At 39.7% G+C, this 22827-nt stretch overlaps 1 protein-coding gene across 1 annotated transcript; it reads left to right on the forward strand.

Moving 5' to 3' along the window:
* Positions 1–2048: 2048 nt before the first annotated feature.
* On the forward strand, positions 2049–22534 carry dmgdh (dimethylglycine dehydrogenase). The gene is made up of 16 exons (XM_085360000.1): positions 2049–2265; positions 2571–2739; positions 4533–4631; positions 4711–4875; positions 7180–7384; positions 13976–14224; positions 14312–14510; positions 14807–14976; positions 15082–15235; positions 17391–17556; positions 17679–17809; positions 18710–18927; positions 20031–20188; positions 21514–21573; positions 21657–21791; positions 21889–22534. The coding sequence occupies exons 1-16, from the start codon at positions 2147–2149 to the stop codon at positions 22099–22101; spliced, it is 2610 nt and encodes an 869-aa protein (XP_085216126.1). The 5' UTR covers positions 2049–2146; the 3' UTR covers positions 22102–22534.
* The last annotated feature ends 293 nt before the right edge of the window (positions 22535–22827 follow it).

The raw sequence follows: 22827 nt of genomic DNA on the forward strand, positions 1-22827 counted from the left end.
TGAAGACAAAGCACACACAGGGAGAAATATATTTATATAATTTTCTCTGTGTACAGATTACCATATAACATTTATTAAACACAAAAATTGCATGGATATGAAATCTGACTACATATTTACTCAATATATACAACTCAGGCACAGTCGGGGCCACAAGCCAGGTACTCCTAATGCCGATCCCTAGATCGGATAAATGGAGAGGGTTGCATCAGGAAGTGCATCCATCGTAACTAAAACATGTGGATCGCCATTAATGAGATTTCCATACTGGAAAATGTGTTAGAGGGCACCAAGAGAGAAGGACAGACAGGAGTATGATGGTGAGAGCAAAGATTTTAAATCTAGGGACTTTGACTGGTAAAGCGACAGAGCTGGCTGATATGGAGAATTTTGGTAAAGATGTATCACAGATATATCGTGTGTGCAGGAGACCAGATGAAAGAGAAGCAAGGCTGTGAAGCAAGGCTGTGAGCACTGGAGGTGGATTCAACCTGTTATGTTGATGGGAAGGCAAGTGGAGTAGGGGTAGTCTTGAAGGAAGATATGTGAAGATTGTTGTAAAGGTGAAGAGAGCCTGGAAGTCAAAGGTGTGAGGTTGAACACTGTCTGCCTTGGTGTATGCCCCAAAGTTGGATGTTAGTTAGAAGTGAAAGAATTATGAAGTAAGTTGAATTAAGTGGTAGAGAGTGTCGCCATTAAGGAAGAGATTGGCAAAGCAGACTTAAATGGATATGTAGGTGAAGGGAACAGAAGTGATGAGGAGGTAGTGTTAAGGAGAAGATAAGAAATGTAGATGGTGGTGGGTTTTGCAAAAAGAATGTGCAGCACATTATAGTCCAAACAGAAGCTGGCAGCCTATACACTGCTACAGTTTTATCTTCAGCACCATGTGTGGTGATGCCCAAAACCTGTCTTTATCAGACACAACGCAGTAAATTTTTAACTAATCAAGTCCTGTTTCTAGTCCATGTTTGAGTTAATAATTAGTCCAGCAACAGCGGTGCTGTTCCTTTGTTGTTGTTATTTTGCAAGTGTTTGTGTAAAGTTATATATTTTTCCACTGCATGCGTTTGCGTAGACTCTGGCTTTTCTTTTTTGTGAGCTTAGCTATTACATGCACAACATGAATCAGTACTGTAGTGAATATCCTTTCTTCATTTCTGTGTTCATATAAAGCAGTTATCAGCACCCAGTTCAAACCTGCTGCAGCTGTCCCGCTTGGGTTACAGGCTCAAGGGCTACTCAGAGATAAATGCTTCTGAATGGATTGTTCAAACTGGATCTGACAGACATTTGTGAGTCGATTCTATTGACACAAAAAACCTGGTGATACAAACAACTGGTGCAAGGCTTTCTGTGAAAAACAGTGTTACTGTACTGCACTATGAATCAACAAGTTATGCACATTTTGGTATGTTTTATATCTCCCTAGAATCAGCAGCATTATAAGCATAATTTCTGCATGTTATGTTTTTGTGGCTTAAAGCGCTGCTGTCATTATGGCAGACCACAGGACTCTGTCACATTAATCACCTTTTCTGCAGAGCTTATGTAACCTCTGCAAACCTAAAGTGATTCCTGTTGTCTTCCTGTTCATAAAATAAACACATGGCACTGCTACATTTTTTTTAGATGTTGCTGAAAAAAACTGATCAAATGCTCACAATTTTTTTTTAAGTGCCATTAGTTTTTGTGCTAAAACGACATCCCTGTATAGATATAAAAACAGTCCTGCAACGGTTTTAACACCTACAAAAAAAACTCAGTGTGTGTTCAGAAACCAGTTACTGCAAAAACAAATACAGACTCTTACAGAATGTTAATGAGGGTTTTCTCTGACAGCACATTAGTTTAACCCTTAACAAAGTTTTTCTTCTTTCTTTCTTTCTTTCTTTCTTTCTTTCTTTCTTTTTTTTAAACCAGCCTAACTGACCTACATTTGAAGTCTCAGCACACAAAGCGTTAACTGCGTTAAACCTTCGTCCTGACTTGGTTCGCGAACTGTGGGCGTGCCAAAGCGGCTGTCAGTGCAAAAGTGGGATATTTGTAACTGCACTCGACAGTACAGGGACTCCGAGAGAGGGGGGCTGGTCATGCTTCGTGGTGCATTGGTAGTTTTTTTAAACATCAGTACTGTTTCTCAGTCATGGCTTGGATACTAAACCTCATCAGAGTTCAGTTGCGCAGAGATTTAGCCTCGTGTCGAGGCGTCGCTGGGCAGCCTCTGAGAACCATCAGCTGCACCTCAAGAAAACAAGAGGAGAGGTGAGACAGTTTAGTTTGATTCATTTTTAAGGATTCGTCTCATGCAGCCAGTTTTGGTCAGGGTAACGATCACAAATGAGGCTTTAAAAATGCCATGAAAGTGATCGATTTGTGCAGCAAAACTTAACGTGATATGCAAGCTTCACACAAAACTGTTGGACTTAACACACTTTAGTCTTATCTGACCTTAAAGTCTCAACTTGCTGACCTCAGTACATCATTATCAAGCTACTTTTGTAACTTGTGCATGTTGCATGGCGCTGTAGCTATTTTACCTGCAGTTAAATTGCTTCCTGTCCTGGCAGTGATGCATCTTCAGTTTTGGGAAAGCGGTGGAAGGACACTGCAGAGACTGTCATCATTGGTGGAGGGTGTGTGGGCGTCAGCTTGGCCTATCACCTGGCCAAAGCTGGGATGAAGGATGTGGTTCTGCTTGAGAAGACTGAGCTGACAGCTGGATCTACCTGGCATGCTGTAAGTTTACAAAAGTGCTGAGACCAAAGACCCTACAGGGGTCCGCAGGGTCCTGAATGTGAAGCCAGAGAAAGGCCAGGGTCACGCATTTCACTTTCATGTTGGTGGGCGACCATTATTACCTTCATTAACGTTGAAAGGACCACAGCCCAAAGTCAATAAACCACTGCTCCCATTAAACTTGAATTTTACATCAGTTATTGAAAGAAATCTTTACATTTGGCTTCTTTCCTTCAGTTGAATTGTAATCTGACAGTTGGAGTTTTGCATAACAGAGAAGAATAAGCAAATGCTCAAAATTAAGAGACTGGAAAGAGGGTATATTTGGCATTTGTGCTTGGAAAATGAGAAACAATTATTATTATTTTTTTCAAATTGCCTTTATTTTTATATTCTCTGAATGAGCTTTCTTAGCTTAATACTTAAGAAAAATATAATAAAATGACTCAATTTTGGGTCTTGGGTCAGTGATGTGGTGTAATGATAAGCATAACATGTCTCCAGAATAATTTGAAGGTACTGAGCCTTTAACCTCCTAAGACCTGAACTCTTTCACAGCATGCATTTTTAATTTCTCTTTGATATTTGGGCTGATTGAGGCCCGATGAATGTAAAAACAAAGAATTACCAGATTTTTTTTTACCTTATTTTTGTTTTTAAGAAAAATCAGAGCCACATATGAGGATATTTGTTTAAAATTTTGATAGAACAGTAGCAGTATAGTGTCCTCGTAAGAGGATATCAGGCCCATGTAGAGCAAAATTTAGTATTTTGGTCTAAATAACCCAAAATGTGATGTCCACATATGTGGACGCAGGGTCCTAGGAGGTTAATACTGCTAGAAAACTGAAGTCTGGCTCTTCCTTGACAGTGAAAGTGTTTAGATCGAGTACTGGCAAGTGGCTGTCATCCAGTTGTTACTCCCTTTCCAGTGAGAGCAACTGTTAAGTTTTCAAGGTACTTGTGGTCCTGATCCTCTTGCTCCTTACACTCCATGTTATTCATTTACAAAAACGCAACACTCCTATACTATTAATAGACATTTCACATGTCAGAGGGGAAACTTGCTCTTCACTTACTTGCCTCATTGGATGGGCAGGGACCCAGTGGACACTGGGTGAGGAATTAGGGTAGCTGCAGACTTATAATTGCCAACCAATATATGTAATTCGAATCAGAATCTGAATACTTTATTGATCCCTAGGGGAAATTATGTTGGTTACAGTGCTCCAGTACAAACAATAACAAAAATGGACAATACAAGAAGTAAGAAATAGCACAATATATAAAAAGGGTGTAGCTATAGCACTATACTGTGTATTAGGTGGATGAGTTGTACAGGGAGATGGCCACAGGCAGGAATGATTTCCTGTGTCGTTCAGTGGTTCAGTCTCTCACTGAACGTGCGCCTGTGGCTAGCCAGCACGTCATGGAGTGGGTGGGAGAAATTATCCAACACTGACTTTATCCTGGATAACATTCGCTTTTCCATCACCACCCCAAGAGAGTCCAGCTCCATCCCCACAACATTGCTGGCAGAAGTTGTGATTTCTTTTTTTAATGTTTAATGAAGAGCGATATTAGCGGTTCAGATTATGTATATTGCTATAATGCTCCTTAGAGCTCCCACAGCTTTAAGGAATATTTTAGTGTTTTGGCTCATTGATTTTTTTTTTTTTTGCTGCCCCCAAGTGGCCAAAAAGCAGTTCTTGCAGCTTTAAGTTGGAATATGTGAAAGCAGTATCTTGCTGGGTGTATTTTCCAATTATCTTAATGGTGTGTTTGTATTTTAGGCTGGCTTGACAACATACTACCATCCAGGGATCAACCTCAAGAAAATCCATCATGACAGCATAAAATTATATGAGACCCTGGAGGCTGAAACTGGACAGGTGAGGTACTTTCCTTAGCTTTTACAAGCATAACTGTATTTGTATATTTGTATATCTTTTATATTGACTTTCTCTGCAGGCAGTGGGCTTGCACCAGCCTGGCAGCATTCGTATTGCTTCAACGCCGATTCGAGTGGATGAAATGAAGTACCAGATGACCCGCACACACTGGCATGTGACAGAACAGTACCTCATCGGACCAGAAAAAATCCAAGAACTCTTCCCTCTGCTTAATATGGATAAGGTCTGTATGCCTTTGTGGATTAGTCACATTAATGACTTCTGATAGCAAGAAGTCATAAATTCGATTGTTCTCAAACTTGTTCCTGCTCAATCTTTTTATTGTCTTGAAACAGACATTAGAAACTGTGAAGAAGCACAGTGTTTATCTGAACCTTGACAGATGTGGTTTTTTGGTATTCAATTACCCAAAACTTTTAAAGCCAAATACTTGACTTCTTGACAAGAGTTAGAGAAGATAAATATCACTCTGCTAACTGTTCACTAATTATTACCTCTGCTATGGAGGATATGTTTTTTGCACACGTGCTTGCCATGCTTACTGTCTATAAGCGCAACAGCTCGAAAAGTTTTTGATTAATTTTGATAAAACTTTATAGGTGTGGAGAGTAAGTGCCTTAAAATTTTTCTTACATCCACCAAGGTCATTAAGGTCAGCGTAATAACCTGTTGGTCAAGAAATAACCGTTTAACTTAGATGAGTCTTACAAGTGTGCTGTGTATTGTCAACATATAGAAAGTACTGTATAAAGATTTTAAGTATCACGTCACATTTGACCTCTGACCTTTTATAAAAGTCAGTAGATTAATCTGAAAGTCAGAGAGATGCTGTGCAGAGCTATTTAAAACCCTTTTTCCTTACTGCAGTTGTTTGTATTGACAGCATATAGAGAATGATATATGGGCATTCTAAATATCACATTACTTTTGGACTTCTGACTTCTTCTTCAACATCAAATATGGTCAAACTTTCATAAAATTATAAATAATAATGATATTATACAATAAGCTCTATATTGTATAAGTAATAATATTCATTCCCTGTTGATTACAAATCAATACCTATTATCCATTACCTTCTCCTGTTTGTGTAATTAAAGTAAACATTGGTCATGGTTTTTAGTGCGCTACAAACCTCTGAAAGCACGTTAAAAAAGATTAAAGAAAACAAAATAAATATAAATAAAATATAATGCTATTCCCTTAAAAGGAAACACTGCCCAGACAGTGAACTGCCTTGGCGGACATTTGCGTTCTTGGAGTGCTTCCTTTTCCATTATGAAACTACAGCAAGGAGATGTTTAACTTAGACTCCGACCAATACTGGATTTTTGCAGGCAATTCCAATACCAGCTTTTAGACAGTAAAAGGTTCTCATAACCCTCTATCAGCTGTTATATTGAAAATACAAGATAAAGTGATGAGCTCATTGTTTAACAGATTTCAAGCAATGTATTTCAAGAACTGGTTAGATACTTGCCATAAACATTCCCCCACTTAAGACCATGTATGCGTCTGCTTAGTTGTAATGCTGCTCTGGTACATACTTTAAAAAGTGCTGAGAGTATTGTAACACTGGAGTGCTAGACTCTCAAATGGCACAAACTATGTGACATTTCTAAATGACTCTCTGCATCTTTTATTTGTAGCATGGTTTTGTAAACAAACTAGTTCCATCTAGTTCAGACATTTCAGATAATCATGTCAGTATAAATGTATTCCTGATCTATATCTGTATATCTATATCTATATTTAATGATTAAATTAGGTTTGTAGACTCTACAATAGAGAGAAAACCCCTACAGTAAGATGAACCCCATGTGAGCAAACACCTGGTGACAGTGGGAAGGAAAAACTCCCTTTTAACAGGAAGCAACCTCTGGCTTGGGGAAGGCCAGCCATCTGTCATGACCGGTTGGGAGTGATCCAAATCAAGAAATATGTAAAAATTATTACTTTATCTGAGCTTTAAACACGAGTAGAAATCTTGCTGAAAAATGGATGAGCTATTAAAGTTTAAAATAAATTTAGAAATGTTTTTATTATTATTTTATTGCTGAAACATGTCATTGTATGTTCCTGGTTTTGTGCTCTTGGCTCTGTCCAAAGTTCACAGTTTAGCATTAGATCCAAAGCTAAACATCTCGACGAGTGTTGTAAAGTTGGGCTTTAAAGTTGACCTGATCCAGCGCTCCTGAAATTTACCAAACACAGTTATGATAAGGGAATAATTAGTTGATCTAATATTAGGTTTTTGGTATGACATCAGCTTAGAAAGGTAAAACCTACAAACCTCTTAAGTTAAATGACCCAAAGAATGAGACATCTGTTGATATGTTGTTGACCTGCGTCTGCTTAAGTGCTTAGAGTCGATAGTTGAGTCGATAGAGTTGATATATTTCACTGTTAGCAATATATCTTCATGGAGCTGCTTGATCAGCTAATTATTAAGTTTATTATTATTATTATTATTATTATTGAATCACCATTTTGAATTTGTTGTGTGAAGGTTTCTGTTTAATCTTAGGTGTTGGCAGGTCTTTACACCCCAGGAGACGGCCACATCGACCCTTACTCTCTGACTATGGCTCTGGCTGCTGGAGCTCGTATGTATGGTGCCCAGATTTATAATAATGCCCCCGTGACGAGCCTCGAGCCAACGTCTGATGGCAAGTGGGACGTGCAGACCTCTCATGGAACAATTCGGGCAAACCGCATTGTCAACACAGCAGGTGAATATTCATAATCTCTATACGCATTTATTCAAAGGATAATAGGAGCGGTGATCCTGATATTTTAGATGGTAAACACTATATCCATGCAGAAAATGTAAGGAAAAGTACAAGGGAATAAGTGCAGTCTGCAACTCACATGTGAATATGTTCAAGTCCAGATTTTTCTTCTTTGTCTCAAGTTTCTTCGTGTGTATGTTGGTAAAAGAAGAATAGTTTTTGTTTTATTTGTTTCTTTTTTTGTGGGAAAAGGATAGATATCGGATTTCAGACCACAGTAAAACACCTTATCTATCTATAGATACTCTGGTAGGAGACCTTTGCCCACCCAGACCACTGGCTGAAAAGTTTAGAAAACAGAGTTTTTGGTCTGAACCGGGTCATACCAGTTCTTGGGGGATTTTGTTGGCCGCTGCTCTTTGCTGCTGTTGCCTGTTTTTCTGGCAGAAGTTCAAGAATGTGCTTCACTCTCTTTCTCCTGTCTGTGCTCCCCTGTGGAGTCATGCATTTCATTAGTCACCCTTTTTTTAATGTAATGCACAAACTTAGAAACAAATGGCAAATGAAATAGCGACTGTAGTCAAACAACCACCGCCAAAAAATAAATACAAGAATTTGAAAGATGTGCACAGTTTAAAAATAACAAACTAGAAACAAAACTATGTCTGTTCATGTGTTTTGGAGCACACACAAAGGTGTAAAGAAGCTGAAAATAGCAAATGTTTAGCAGCAGAGCATATTTACTACTTCATTCACATTTTCTTCCTTTCATATTTTCTTTACTCTGGTTGAATCCAGTTATGTTGAGGCCTTGCTGGCATTTCGCCATCACTGTAACAGCCAATCGACTTAGGGCAACAGGTCAGATTTCATCCAATCTTGAAGCAGCAGCACATGTAATCCTCCTCCTCCTGACATGCAGTTCTAAGCCTTTCACTACTGCTGTGCAGCTGCTCCTTCTTGCATGCAGGGACCTTGGGTTTGTGGTTTAGCTTTAACAAAAGGCAAAGTTTTACAAAATAAGTTTAAATTTATTCGATTAATATAATTTTTTGTGGTTCTTGAGTTTCTTCTGCTTCATGGGCAGTCTCACATAGCGTGGCAAAAAACTCCTTTACATTCTCAAACTCTATGCTTCTACAGCAAACATCTCTTTGTTGAAAACATCTCACAGTTGAAAGTGTGATCTGCAGTACAGCCTGTAAGTCCTCTTCCTATCAAAGCATCCTCCTTACCAAAGAGGGCTCAGTTGAAGCCAAAGCTCATGGTTGCCATGTGAACCTAATATACGAGGCGATCGTTTGATTATCTTCAGTGTTTTCTCAATGTTTCTGTCTGTAGTACTAGAGTCTGTTCATCATGTAAAATATGTGTGTACAGGCTGGTTTGGTTCTATTTACTTGGAATTTCATTTGTTGTTTCAGTGATTTTTGCATGTATTCATCTTCTTCACCATTGCATAACTTTCGATCTGTTATTAATAAAAACTGTTTCTAATACTTCACTAGTTATCATTTTTAGCTCTTACTTAATCGTTAGTCTTAAAAACTATTAATTAGCATTAGATCAGTAACTTGTAGCTCACCCTTTCATTTCCTTATCCATCTTTATTATAGCAGATCACATGATGAAATAGTGTAAATGTATGGCCAGACTAGCAAAGTTAAAACCTTGCTTTAGTTCATTGAGGTTTATGAGCGTTTGTTTTTGCACCACTCACTTAAGGCCCCGCCCACAGCCTTTCAGTCAGGAGTCTTGACTTTGATTGGGCCATTGCAGCAACTTGATTATTTTCTTTTTCGGTCATTCAGTTGCAGATTTTCTTATGTGCTTGGGATCACTGTCTTGTTGTATGACATAAATTTCAGCCATGAGGCAATCTGTTGAACAGATTGCCTCATGTTTGACTGTAGAAACTGCAATATGCAGAGGAATTCATGGTCGACTCAGGGACTGCAAGGTGCCCATGTCCTTTGGCTGCAAAACAAGCCCAGATTATTATCACCCCTCCACCTCCACAGTTGTTATGAGGTGTTTATGCTGTGACTACACTTTTTCTGTCCAAAGGACATTGTTGCAGAGGTCTTGTGGTTTGTTCATATGAGAAGAGAAGAGGCTTTCTTCTGGCAACCCTTCCAAACAAGTGATACCTGCTCAGTGGGGTTTTTTTTTTTGGTTTTTTTTGTACTGTACTGTCATTAATTTTAAAATTTAGCATGCTAACCAAGCCCTGTACAGTCTGAAATGTAGCTTTTGCTGGGGGGGTTCTTTTGCAGTCTATGCGAACATTGTAAATGGGCTGGTTCTTATATCTACTCTGAGCACTCAGAGCACTTCTGTTTAGCTCGCCTTAATCAATCATTCACACAAGCACTTTTTCTGTGCTTTTCTTATGTAAGTACTTTCTATCTAAAATTCATACACACTCATACTGCGATGGATACGTCGGAGAGCACCTTAGTATCTTAACCAAGTATATTTTGCATGCGGACTGGAACAGAGCGGCATCAAACCACCAAACTTCTAATTAGTAAGGGACCTGCTCTGCTTCCCGAGCCACAGCCACCCCAAAATGTACAATCTGACTTTGCAGCAATTGTGGCTTTGTGTTGACACAGCCCTGAATCTTCCAGACCAGCAAAATGCCAAAACTATATACAGGTGTTCACACTTTCTAATGATCCATAAAGGAAGTGCATTTTTAGCAGCACCTGCTGCTACCTGCCCTCTGAATTCCTGTGGAAGCAGTAAGTGTGATTTGGCAGTTTTGCATTATGTTATCCTTTACATTTAGCTAAGTATATAAACTACAGTCCATCACTTCTGGATATCTCTTCTGACCATTCAGTGCCTCACATTGTAACATATAAACTGGGTTAACCATTTTTTGTTTTGAATCGTTTAAGTATTACTTCTTGCTAACTTGAATCGCTCTCCCTCCAGTAGCTGATAATAAACTGAGTCTCTTCAAAGTTGTTTTACTCATACCACAGTTGACTAGCAGCACCCACTGAACTAGACATATTCTGAGCATGTGGCAAACAGCTGTTTAGCCTCTGATTTTACAGTAAATTGGTCTGACTATTATAATTCTCAGAGAAACAAACTTTACTCCATTAACCAATGTTTACTAGGTAACTCAGTAACTCTTAAAGTGTTGTGTATATGAAGCTCCAACCTGTAACCAACTGTAAATAGAATCTGCAATGTTATTATGCTGCAGACTTACATACGAGTGCATAGATTGAATACAAATTCTTGTGAAGAGTTGCTGACAAGAGTATGTTGCAACACTTGGCTAAAGATAGCAGGGATCAACAGGTTTTTCTCTGGCTTCACACTCTGGGCCCCAGCAAAGGCATTAGTACACATCTGTGTTGCTTTCACGTGTCCCATCATATTTGTTTTGTGGCTATTAATTTATAAAACGGGTTATGCTGTACTTCAGGTGTATGCAAATTTATTTTTTTAAGAGAAAGAGTTGGGGGAAACTCTAAGTGAACACATTCAAGTAAGCAACTTAACCAAAATGTTGTGATGTTGTAAATTAAGCTTAGTATTCCTTCTACACACTGAAGTGCCCTCTATGTGAAAAAACTGCTCTGGTGAATAATGTAGAGCTTTGAACCCTGAGGGTAACTTCTGATTCATGTCTGGTGTCATCTCATAACATGTGATTTTTATAGTTGTGACTTGTATTTTCTTTTTTCTTTTTTGCTTCTAATGCTGTAATGCTTATACATTAGATTAGCGATAGGGCTCTTAAACTAGTTCCTCGTGGTTTATATTGAATCTATTTAATCTGTGCTGTCCTATTTATTCTTGCCTTCATTTTCGGGTCTTATGTGTGTCTGTCTTGCATATATCTATGTGTACACCTGTGTGTTTGCCCCTGTGATGTGACATTTTTATGAAATCTAATCCCTTAACCCTCCTTGCAAGTGATGAAATACTCCAGCAGTCAGTGTTATTAGAAATCCAGCTTGCACCAGTACTAGCACACCTTGCCAGTATTGGATTGGAGCACCTGCTGGTGGCATATTTTCAAAAACTGACCTCAGAGGTCAGTACTCACATTATAGCATCACATACAGTGGGGCAAAAAAGTATTTAGTCAGCCACCGATTGTGCAAGTTCCCCCACTTAAAATGATGACAGAGGTCAGTAATTTGCACCAGAGGTACACTTCAACTGTGAGAGACAGAATGTGAAAAAAAAATCCATGAATCCACATGGTAGGATTTGTAAAGAATTTATTCGTAAACTAAGGTGGAAAATAAGTATTTGGTCACCTCAAACAAGGAAAATCTCTGGCTCTCACAGACCTGTAACGTCTTCTGTAAGAAGCTTTTCTGTCCCCCACTCGTTACCTGTATGAATGGCACCTGTTTGAACTCATCATCTGTATAAAAGACACCTGTCCACAGCCTCAAACAGTCAGACTCCAAACTCCGCCATGGCCAAGACCAAAGAGCTTTGGAAGGACACCAGGAAAAGTATTGTAGACCTGCACCAGACTGGGAAGAGTGAATCTACAATAGGCAAGCAGCTTGGTGTGAAAAAATCAACTGTGGGAGCAATCATCAGAAAATGGAAGACATACAAGACCACTGATGATCTCCCTCGATCTGGGGCTCCACGCAAGATCTCATCCCGTGGGGTCAAAATGATCATGAGAACGGTGAGCAAAGATCCCAGAACCACACGGGGGGACCTGGTGAATGACCTGCAGAGAGCTGGGACCAAAGTAACAAAGGTCACCATCAGTAACACACTACAACGGCAGGGAATCAAATCCCGCAGTGCCAGACGTGTTCCGCTGCTGAAGCCAGTGCATGTCCAGGCCCGTCTGAAGTTTGCCAGAGAGCACATGGATGATACAGCAGAGGATTGGGAGAATGTCATGTGGTCAGATGAAACCAAAGTAGAACTTTTTGGTATAAACTCAACTCGTCGTGTTCGGAGGAAGAAGAATACTGAGTTGCATCCCAAGAACACCATACCTACTGTGAAGCATGGGGGTGGAAACATCATGCTATGGGGCTGTTTTTCTGCCAAGGGGACAGGACGACTGATCCGTGTTAAGGACAGAATGAATGGGGCCATGTATCGTGAGATTTCGAGCCCAAACCTTCCATCAGTGAGAACTTTGAAGATGAAACGAGGCTGGGTCTTCCAACATGACAATGATCCAAAACACACCGCCCGGGCAACAAAGGAGTGGCTCCGTAAGAAGCATTTGAAAGTCCTGGAGTGGCCTAGCCAGTCTCCAGACCTCAACCCCATAGAAAATCTGTGGCGGGAGTTGAAAGTAGTTGGTGTAGATTTGTCAGCTGCACATCCTTTATATGAATTTCCCATTCTACCACATCCCAATGTTCTACTAGATTGAGATGTGGTGACTGTGGAGTACAATGAAATCATTGTCATGTTCAAGAAACCAGTTAGAGATGGACTTTCAACCTTGTGACCTGGTGTGTTATCCTGCTGAAAGCAGCCATCAGAAGATGGGTACAAATGTGATCATGACGGGATAGACGTGATCAGCGGCAATACTCAGGTAGACTGCCATTAAAACAATGCTTATTTGGTGTCAAAGTGCCAAATGTGTGCCAAGGAAATATTCCAGGAACCATTACACCACCGCTAGCATCAACCATTGTTTGATATAAAGCAGGATACATCCTTGTTTTCATGTTGTTTATGCAAAATTTGGATCTTACCCTCCAAATGTTGCAGCACTTCTATTGTCCAGTTTTGATTGTAGTTTCCTGGTCTTGGCTGACAGGAGTGGCAGCCAGACTCCCCTGCTGCTGTAGCTCATGTGCTTCAAGTTTAGACACAATGAGCATTCAGGGATGCTCTTCTGCATATCTTGGTTGTAACAAATCGTTATTTGACTTGCTGTTACCTTCTTATCAGCTTGAAGCACTCTGGCCATTTTTCTTTCATCTTTCGCATGAACATTTTCACCCAAAGAACTGTTGCTCACTAGATATTCTTTTTCTGGATTATTGTCTGTAAACCCTAAAGATGGTTGTGTTGGAAAATCCCAGATAAGATACTCAGACCAGCCCATCTGGCAGTAACAACCATGCCCCATTCAAAGTCACTTAAATCACATTTCTTCCACAATCTGATCATGCCATGATAATGATAATAAATTGCTGTTTCAATTTAAAAACACAGAGACAACAGACCTTTTAAACATTCTGTAATCTGTTTGGTAGTTTTATAAAGAATCGAACAATAAAAGAAAAACATCCTTTAAAAAATGTTTCTTTAAATAGGAAGCCCAGTTTCATGCTGTGAGTAAGATGATTGTTACCACTCTGCTTCTGTAAATTTTTATGAGAAGCTACATTTTGGAAATGGCTGTTGTTTGCTAGCATCATGATTCCCCTTTATGCAAAGATAAGCTAGAAATCTTGAGCCTTCACCTTTAACTGACTGACATTTATGTTTTCATGAGACGACAATTCTGAACAAATATTTGTCAAAGATGCATTTAGAGATTGAGAGCGAGCCAACTCTATCTGTTGGCTGACTTCACCTCTTCAGCTGAACTGACTGCATCTAATTTGTTTTCAGGTTTCTGGGCCCGGGAGGTTGGCAAGATGATTGGGTTTGAACACCCTACTATTCCAGTGCATCACCAGTACATTGTGACAGCAACGATACCGGAGGTGAAGGCTCTGAAGGAGGAGCTGGCGGTCATCAGGGACCTGGAGGGGTCTTATTACCTGCGTCAGGAAAGAGATGGCCTGCTGTTTGGCCCCTATGAGAAGATGGAAAAGATGGTTTTACAGGACTCCTGGGTGAGAGATGGAGTACCACCAGGTCTGTCTGCCACATCAGATTTTCCAATCTAAATATTTCTACAAAGTTTTCATCTTCCTGTGCATGACTGTTTCTATCTGCCTGCAGGTTTTGGAAAGGAGCTGTTTGAGTCTGACTTGGACAGGATAATGGAGCATGTGGAAAAGGCCATGGAGATGGTCCCTGTACTAAAGAAAGCTGACATCATTAACATTGTTTCTGGACCAATCACATACACTCCTGACCTCCTGCCTATGGTTGGACCACACTGTGGAGTTCGCAACTACTGGACAGCGATTGGCTTTGGGTGTGTGTTTAGTCAGGTGTTGCTGAACCGTATCTATCTAAAATACTGCTAAGAGGTGAAAGACAGAAAAAATAGCTGATGTAGTATGAGTCATTGATTTGGCTAGCATTACAACATGCAGTTGGAGTTGCATCCCAACTATATGTAACTTACAAATGTGATGTGCATATTTTTAGATGCAGTGTGACTTAAACCTCTAGAAGACTTTGATTTTCTTTGAAAAGCTTTATTTTTTTTCTTAAAATCCATCAAAGCCAATCGATAGTACCTAAAGCTCTGATTTAATATTTGTTTAGGTATGGTATTATTCATGCTGGTGGCATAGGCAAGTTCCTGAGTGAATGGATCACGAACGGAGAACCTCCATACGACCTGATCGAATGTGACCCCAACCGCTATGGCAAGTGGACTGATGTACCCTTCATATGTGCCAAAGCTCGAGAATCCTATGGCTTCAACAATGTGGGTAAGAAGAACATGGGACAGCTGCACAGCATTTGTGGAACAGAGCCTTCTATTATATTGTTACTAAAAGCCTGCTGTGTCCTCCTCATGCTGTTGGTCACTGCAGTTGGTTACCCCAAGGAGGAGCGTTTTGCTGGCCGACCAACCTGCCGAACTAGCGGTGTTTATGAGCTGCTGAAAGACAAAGGATCTATGGGCTTTCATGCTGGCTGGGAGCAACCTCACTGGTTCTACAAACCTGGAGATGACATTGGATACAAGTAAGGTTTCTCTGTAAATTTCTAACAGTGTCTTTTTGATATGGAAAATCTGAATGCTAATTTTTTTCCACTTGAATCCACTGTGCATTACAACACCACATCCACCACCCTTCAAGCTCTTTCAGGTAGTACAGGTACAAGTTCGCCCGAGATCATCTAACAGGCTTTCTGACGATATTAGCACAAGAGGACCATTTAAATTCCCCACTGAAACTAAACAGCTGCTACTGTTCAAGAACACATGCAGCAGATGCACAAGTCTCTTTTACAAACCCACATGTCGATGAGCCTTTGGGTTGTCCAAACCTCAAACATATCCAGTTGGCCTTCTTGGCAGTTGCATATTTGGCTCTTTCTGGGACATAGTTATTTTAGTTTGTATGGAAGCTAAAAGCTGCGGTTATAATCTTGCAAAACCTTTATTGTGTCTTGCAATGCAACTTTCCGCTAGCCAGTTTTGCACAATAAAATTTATATTTTTAGCCAGACCGAATATCTCAAATAGTTGGACACACATTTTTTTTTTTTTTTTTAGGCACTCTGGGTAATCTCATGATATCTCATGTAGAGCTTGACCGATCAGCCAGTTGATCCGAGCAGTCAGATCAGCTATAACATGGGAGTCTTTTAAAACATTATCTCTTTATCTGAATTGAGTGTAAATGAGTACTGGATAACTACACATGAGAAATGTTATGGAAAAAATATCAGCCTGTATATTGGAATACTCCGTTAAAAGACAGAATATTGGTAGTGGTATGAGTTTGTTTTGCTCAGGCTTTGTTCTCTAGTGTCAGCATGAGGTTATCATCAGCTGTGGGGGGTGGGGTTCTGCTTTGGACAACTTCTCTGATTTCATCCATGCTTCCATCCATCCATTTTCTTTAACACTTATCCAGTGGAGTGTAGTAGGGAGGTCAAAGATGTCACATGTCAAGAACATCTCACCTTTCCCTACTTGCTGAGCTTTCCTGCTGATATATTCATTTCTAATGCTGTCGATCATGGTCCCTCCCAATGAAAATCTGAGCACCTTCAACTCCACCTGTGTCCACCTGTGTGCCCCTGTCCTCCGCTCTTATATTTCACCCTCCTCTTCTTGAAACATATTCACCGCAGCTATTTCCATCCTTTTTGCAAAATCCACCACCATCCATATTCAACCACTACCCTTCCACATTTCTTTCCTGACGCCATACCTACCCAGGACCTCATGCTCTCTGTTCCTGGCACCTACATGTCCAGTGAATCTCTTGTCAGTCTCTCCTCCGTGGGAACACTCTACCACTAAATCCAACTTACTCCAGAATTCCTCTTTCTCTTCCAACTATCCAACCTTTGGGGCATAAACACATTCAACAATTACCCCTTTGATTTCTAGTTTCAAACGCATGATCCTGTCTTGCACTCTCTTCACCTTTACAACCCTATTCACATAATCTTCCTTCAAAATTACCTCCAATGCTTCTGGCCTTGCTTCCCTTCCCCATAGTCCTCAGTCTTCACTTTCTCCATCATATCAGTCAGCTCTCTCTTTACCAGTCATAGTCCCTCCATTTAAAGTACTTATTCTCTCTGCCACACTCCTTCTCTTTCGCTGCCTCCAAACATGCCTTCCCTGTTTCCTTCTCTTTTATCTTCAGTCAACAGTAGCGCAGTTTTCACCAGCACCCTGTTGGCCAACAGCACTGCATGTGATTGTTGTTAAACTGGGCCTCAATCCATCTACTATGGTTTGGTCTGCCAATGATTTACCACTGGATGCCCTTCTTGATGCATTTATCCAGTCTTGGGGCCAGCAATGTGTTGGCTTGTATCAATTCTAACTAGAACTGCTTAAAAAGATTGTTGAATTTGCTCCAACATAAGCTTTGAACATTTTTCATGCAATAGCAATGGATAGTGTTGCTTTTTTTGATGTTACAGAATGCAGTGCCTGCACAGATGTTTGTATGTCTGCAAAACTTTAAAACTTTTATCAGTGTTTTTTTTTTCTCTAGTCTTGTTTATATTTCATTCCCATTGGAACAATATTCACTCAGTGCACTGCCCTTTTACAGTGAAACGTATAACACTTTCAAATAGAAAAAGTAATAAAATAAGCAAATCACTAGTAAGTAAAATACATAGTTAACTGATTTTGTGTTGTGCTCAGACCCAGCTTCCAACGCACCAACTGGTTTGGACCAGTTGGAAGAGAGTGCAAGCTGGTGATGGAGAAGGTTGGAGTAATAGACCTGACACCTTTTGGCAAGTTCATAGTAAAGGGGAAGGACTCACACAAGCTTTTGGATCGCCTCTTTGCCAACACCATGCCCAAGGTAGAAGACCTAATGTAAACTGTTCAGCTCATAAAGTGATGATTGTGTTGGTCACATATCCAGTGCACTGTACTGTTGCACAAACGGTCCTGACCACACAGTTTTCTCAAACTCCATTTCAGGTGGGCATGACCAACATCAGCCACATGCTGACACCCTCTGGGAAAGTATACGCTGAGGTTACCATCACCCAGCTGGCACCAGGAAGGTTTCTGCTCGTCACAGGTTCCGGTTCGGAGCTGCACGACCTCAGGTGAAATGGATCAAACCCTTTAAACTTTAAACTCTCTGTCAAATTCAGCCGTAGATAATTTAGCAGCAATAATTGTCCTGAATAGTTTCTTTAAATAAAAAATAGAAATTTAATTAAAAAGAATATTTTAAAACATTATCTCTTCATGCAGTTTCAGTGAACCTGGGCTCAATAGATTTTCCAGACTGGGTTCCTTATTACAGTCTTACTCAGAGAAATAAGGAGTTTTGTTGCATAGCACAGAAAAACACAGAGCTCTGTCTTAAGGCTGATACTTCAGATTTTCTCCAAGTTTGTGTTTTCCTTTCAGTTTGCTTTGGGTCAAAATACACCAATACCCATGAATCTCAGTTACTGAAGTGAGTTGCCAAGATGTGATTTAATATTGAAAATGAGTAAACTAATTAGCTCATCAAAAAAAATAACTCTGAAACTCTTTAAATGAAGTACTGCATCATACTAAGAGTAGCAGAACTGAATCAGTGCCGCATGTCTAAAACTCCACGCACATATTGATTTAGACTACATTTCAATATTTCAGTACCTGCACAGTGCTCATACTGTTAGCAGTTAAGCAAACACTGTTTTGCTCTCTGTCCTGCGCCCAGTTCAAGCTGTGCTGGCTTGCTGTCAGTTTTGTACTGCAGAAACTTAAAACCTATCTGCAGCTGTTAACACAACGCCCCTCGAGCTCCTCCAATCACGAGGCAGAATCGTAAACCATTTATTTTCATTCCTTCACTGTAATCAACTTTCTACCACAGTTTCAAAAAAGGAAGTTTTTTTTATGCCATGTAGCGACATCTAGTGGTAATTCACATATTTGCAAAGCCCATAAAATTTGTCTAGTCTATAAATGTATTAACGGCTCTTTGCCTTGTGGATTTGCACTTGCCACAGGTGGATAGAAACTGAAGTTGCACAAGGTGGATATGACGTTGACATTACAAATGTGACAGAAGACATAGGTGTGCTGGGCATTGCCGGACCAAACTCTCGCAAAGTTCTCCAGAAACTGACAAATGAGGATATGAGTGAAGCTGGATTTAAGTTTCTCCACTGCAAGTCCATCCAGCTTGCCGGCAAGCCTGTCCGTGCCATCAGGATCTCCTACACCGGTAGTGCAAGGCAGTTCATTTATTGCGTCTTGCAATGCAACTCTCCCTAGCTAGCTTTGCACAATAATATATATTTTTAGCCATGCCTAACAGCAGTGTTGGCCAGTGCTTCCTCCATACTGGTCCAGACCGAATATTTCAAATAGTGAAAAGAGTGAAATTTTCTACAGGCACTCTAGGTGAACCCCTGACATCTCATCTTTTGTGTCTAAACACAAAAGAAAAGAAATTCAAAAACATCAGTTTAGTGAATATAAAAAAATACGGAGGCTCATTTATCCCAAGAAACGAAAACTCCACGTGGATTTCGAGATACTTAGAATTATGAGATACCGAGTGAACATTTTTCACTTACTTTGACAAAAATGCAAGATTCTAATAAAGTAATGACATACTAAGTCAAATAATAAGTCATTATTATCTAGGGGAAAAAGAACAATGTCAAGTATTAAATATAAAATCAATATTATGAATTACTCAGACAAACTTATACCAAAACAAAAATTCTGACTTAATAACTCAAACTTTAGCCTAATTTATAAAATAAAATGCAAACTATGACTTATTACGAACAAAGTTTAGACATCAATTAAATATTATGACTTGCTAATGCAAAATTCTGAAATATTCATTAAGAGATTTTAGATGCAAACTCAATACGGGGACTTGTTATTTTTATAATTATTATCATTATTATTATTATTCGTAGTAGTAGTAGTAAAATTATGATAAGTCAAAATGATGGTTATTGGGTTAAAAGTAGAATTATGAGTTACTGAGATGTTTTATTTAAGAAAAATGTGAGCTGTTAAATAAAATTTTGAATTTACTCATTCAAACTAAAATCTTTCTTCAACTATTTCAACTACTTTAATTTTCATTTCATTAATTTTCCTTTTATTTTTATAAAACATGTACACTCCATGGTCTCAGTTCACGGTTTATGGATATTTTCTTTTATTTTTATGAATCTTTTACAGTGTGCATAGTCTCATAGTTTAGAGTTTATGACTGCTCCCATTCTTTTGTCTTTTCCTTTCAGTCACATAGTTTTCAGTGCTGAGTATCGACATGCTCTTAAGTGTAAGTGTTTTTGTGTCTAGGTGAGCTTGGCTGGGAGCTGTACACTGACCAGAAGGACTTGGCAGCTGTGTACCTGGCCATGATGGAAGCAGGAAAAGACGAGGGCATTGACAATTTCGGCACCTATGCCATGGCCTCGCTCCGACTGGAGAAGGGCTTTAGAGGCTGGGGAGCTGAGGTACATACATATATACATGAAGAAGAAAAAACAACAACTCCTTGTTTAAATGTGAAGCAGCATATTACGCAGTAACAGGGAGACAGAGGAAATGAAAACGTCACCTCTTGATAGCTGCGTCTTCCACAAAATCAGCTTCAGCAGGAAACTTTGAGTGTCATATTGTAACTTTTTATAACAATTTTGAATAAGTTTCTTGAAAGTATTCAACTGGTATAAAATATGCCTCGCAAAAAAGCAAGTCCTTGCAGCCATTCTGCCTCCTGTAATTCTCCTGTGAATCAAAGAGGCTTCGGTGTGGTAAGGCAGGCCACGCATGATGCTTTCTTCAGTATGAAGGCTGTCAAACTGTCGGGAATTCAAATCTTTGGCTGGGATGAAAATTACAGTTCACAAAACCTCACTCATGAATTCATCCACTTTTAAGGACAACACGGCGACACAAACAAACTACTTGTTGTGACAAAATTCAAGAGAAAAATACAGGCTGCAAATGGAGGGATGCATTTTTTGGACTTTTCATAATGTTTTGGACGACAGCTGTCCTTTTTTGAAGTCAGGAGGGTGCTGCATCACCAGCCAGGCTGATTCAAAAAACACAAATCTTGTGGTTTTTCTCCATGATCTGTCTCATAGTGGTCCTTTAATATTATATTCCATCAGCGATGAAAACACCAAACGCACAGCTTCCCTTTTAGCCCAGTGAAAAACTATGATCTATGGTCCATTTTTTTCTCACCAAACCCCAAACTGTGTCAATTTCTTCCTTTTATGATAAAGATATTTTCAAAAGAGGCCTCAAATAAACAGCAGCGTATGCTTCACAGTCTAACTTGTAGTGTTTATATTAGAATATCAGCCTTTGGCCTTGATACTGTCATTAGGAGAGTGTGACACCCAGTGGACCAATCGTGAATAGCATTGCATTGGAAGGGTTAGGGTTTTCACACTTTGCAAAGCCATCATGAGGGCTGGATTTCACTGTTCACTGGGGCCTTGGGTCATAAGATTGAAACCCCTGGATTAGAGGAACATCTGCAAAACAATGGAGATGAAAGAAAGACGTCTTTGTGTGACTTTGGAAAAGAATCTGAATCTTACAGAGTTGAATTTTTGAGAGAGAAGATGTTTCTTCTCTTATCTTTTTCACCTAGTCTGTATATGGTATACACTCCAAACACCTTTTATTAGACCCGCCTTAATAAAGTGAAGTTGCATTTCACTGTTTTTAATTTACAACAAATGACACAATTATATTGGTGAAAATTTTACTTTATAAAGTACAGCTTATGATTTTTTTTTTTTTTAATCATTGATCTTTACAGATGAACTGTGACACTAACCCTCTGGAGGCAGGACTAGATTATTTTATTAAACTAAACAAGGTAACGTTGTTTCCTGCATGCATTCATATTCCAGTTTCAGTCATGCATTTCCTCTTTAACTGTTTGTGTCTGTGGTCCTGCAGCCTGCTGACTTCATCGGCAAAGCAGCTCTCCAGGAGATCAAAGCCAAGGGCCTGAACAGGAAGCTGTCCTACATTGCTGTGAACACAGATGATATCGACCCCGAAGGCAACGAGACTGTCTGGTACAATGGCAAGGTTAGCGACAACAGAAGATCAAAACTCAATTTCCAATTTAGTTTAGAGATTTGGTGATCATTCACACGACGCTGATGTCCCTTGACCTTCTCTTCAGGTGGTTGGCAACACAACCTCTGGTGCCTACAGCTACAGCAGCCAGCAGAGCCTGGCATTCGCTTATCTACCTCTGGAATTAAGCACTTTGGGCCAGAAGGTGGAGGTGGAACTGCTTGGGAACAAGTACCCCGCCAACGTCATCCAAGAGCCCTTAATCCACACTGAGCCCACGCGGACCCGGCTGCAGAAGAAAGCTCAGAGCAAAGCATAAACACAGGCCGTCCTCTCATCAGTTTCCCACCAGTGAATGAAGAACAATCTTACTGTGAACAAGAGTCAGGGTGGTTCACATCCTGAGTTGCTTGTGTTCACGTCTGTGGCCAGTTCAGGTCAACTTTATTCCGTTTTCTTACAAGGAACAAGTCTGAAACAGGCGTGCGAAAGCTCAGCACAGTCTTATAAACTGGGGTGTTCCTGCACCACAGTGTCTTGCATTGTTGACAGAGTAATTTCATTTTTGTAATTTCATGAATGGTTGTCAAATGTTTACGCATCAACTGTTGTCTCTCTTATGAAGAAAAACTCATTTTCAGATTGAATGGTGCCCAAATAAGTCTTGACTTTTGCGCTTAAAAAAAGATCAGTGTTTGCAAAGCTGTACAAAGATTTAACCAAATGTGTTTTCTGTAAGTATAATTAAATGGATGTACATTGATAATTAAAGCACTCACTGTGTTCCCACTCCTTCCCTCTAACATTTAGTAGTTTACACAGTCAGCCGCGTATACTAACATTGCTTTACTGCATACTTTTAAGTATATAAAAATAAAAGTGCATCATAGTGAAGCATGTAAAATAAAATCATGATAAGTAATAATAGATTTTTAAATAGTAGCTCCATAGCAAAGTGGTTTACGCATCTGAACAACAAGTGAAAGACCCCGGGTTTGATCTGAGGAAAAGACACTGATACCTTCTGGGTTGGGTCGGGAGAGGC

Source organism: Diplotaxodon limnothrissa, linkage group LG7 (genome assembly GCF_057381915.1).
Source record: "Diplotaxodon limnothrissa isolate DT_005_m linkage group LG7, D_limnothrissa_male_GT1.1, whole genome shotgun sequence".
NCBI classification, from domain to species: Eukaryota; Metazoa; Chordata; class Actinopteri; order Cichliformes; family Cichlidae; genus Diplotaxodon; species Diplotaxodon limnothrissa.

Excerpts from the sequence above, each read along its gene's own strand:
- dmgdh (XM_085360000.1), top strand. The coding sequence starts at position 2,147 with ATGGCTTGGATACTAAACCTCATCAGAGTTCAGTTGCGCAGAGATTTA. Across the intron at positions 7,385-13,975 it reads CCGCATTGTCAACACAGCAG|GTTTCTGGGCCCGGGAGGTT; the intron begins GTGAATATTCAT and ends ATTTGTTTTCAG. Across the intron at positions 14,225-14,311 it reads GAGAGATGGAGTACCACCAG|GTTTTGGAAAGGAGCTGTTT; the intron begins GTCTGTCTGCCA and ends ATCTGCCTGCAG.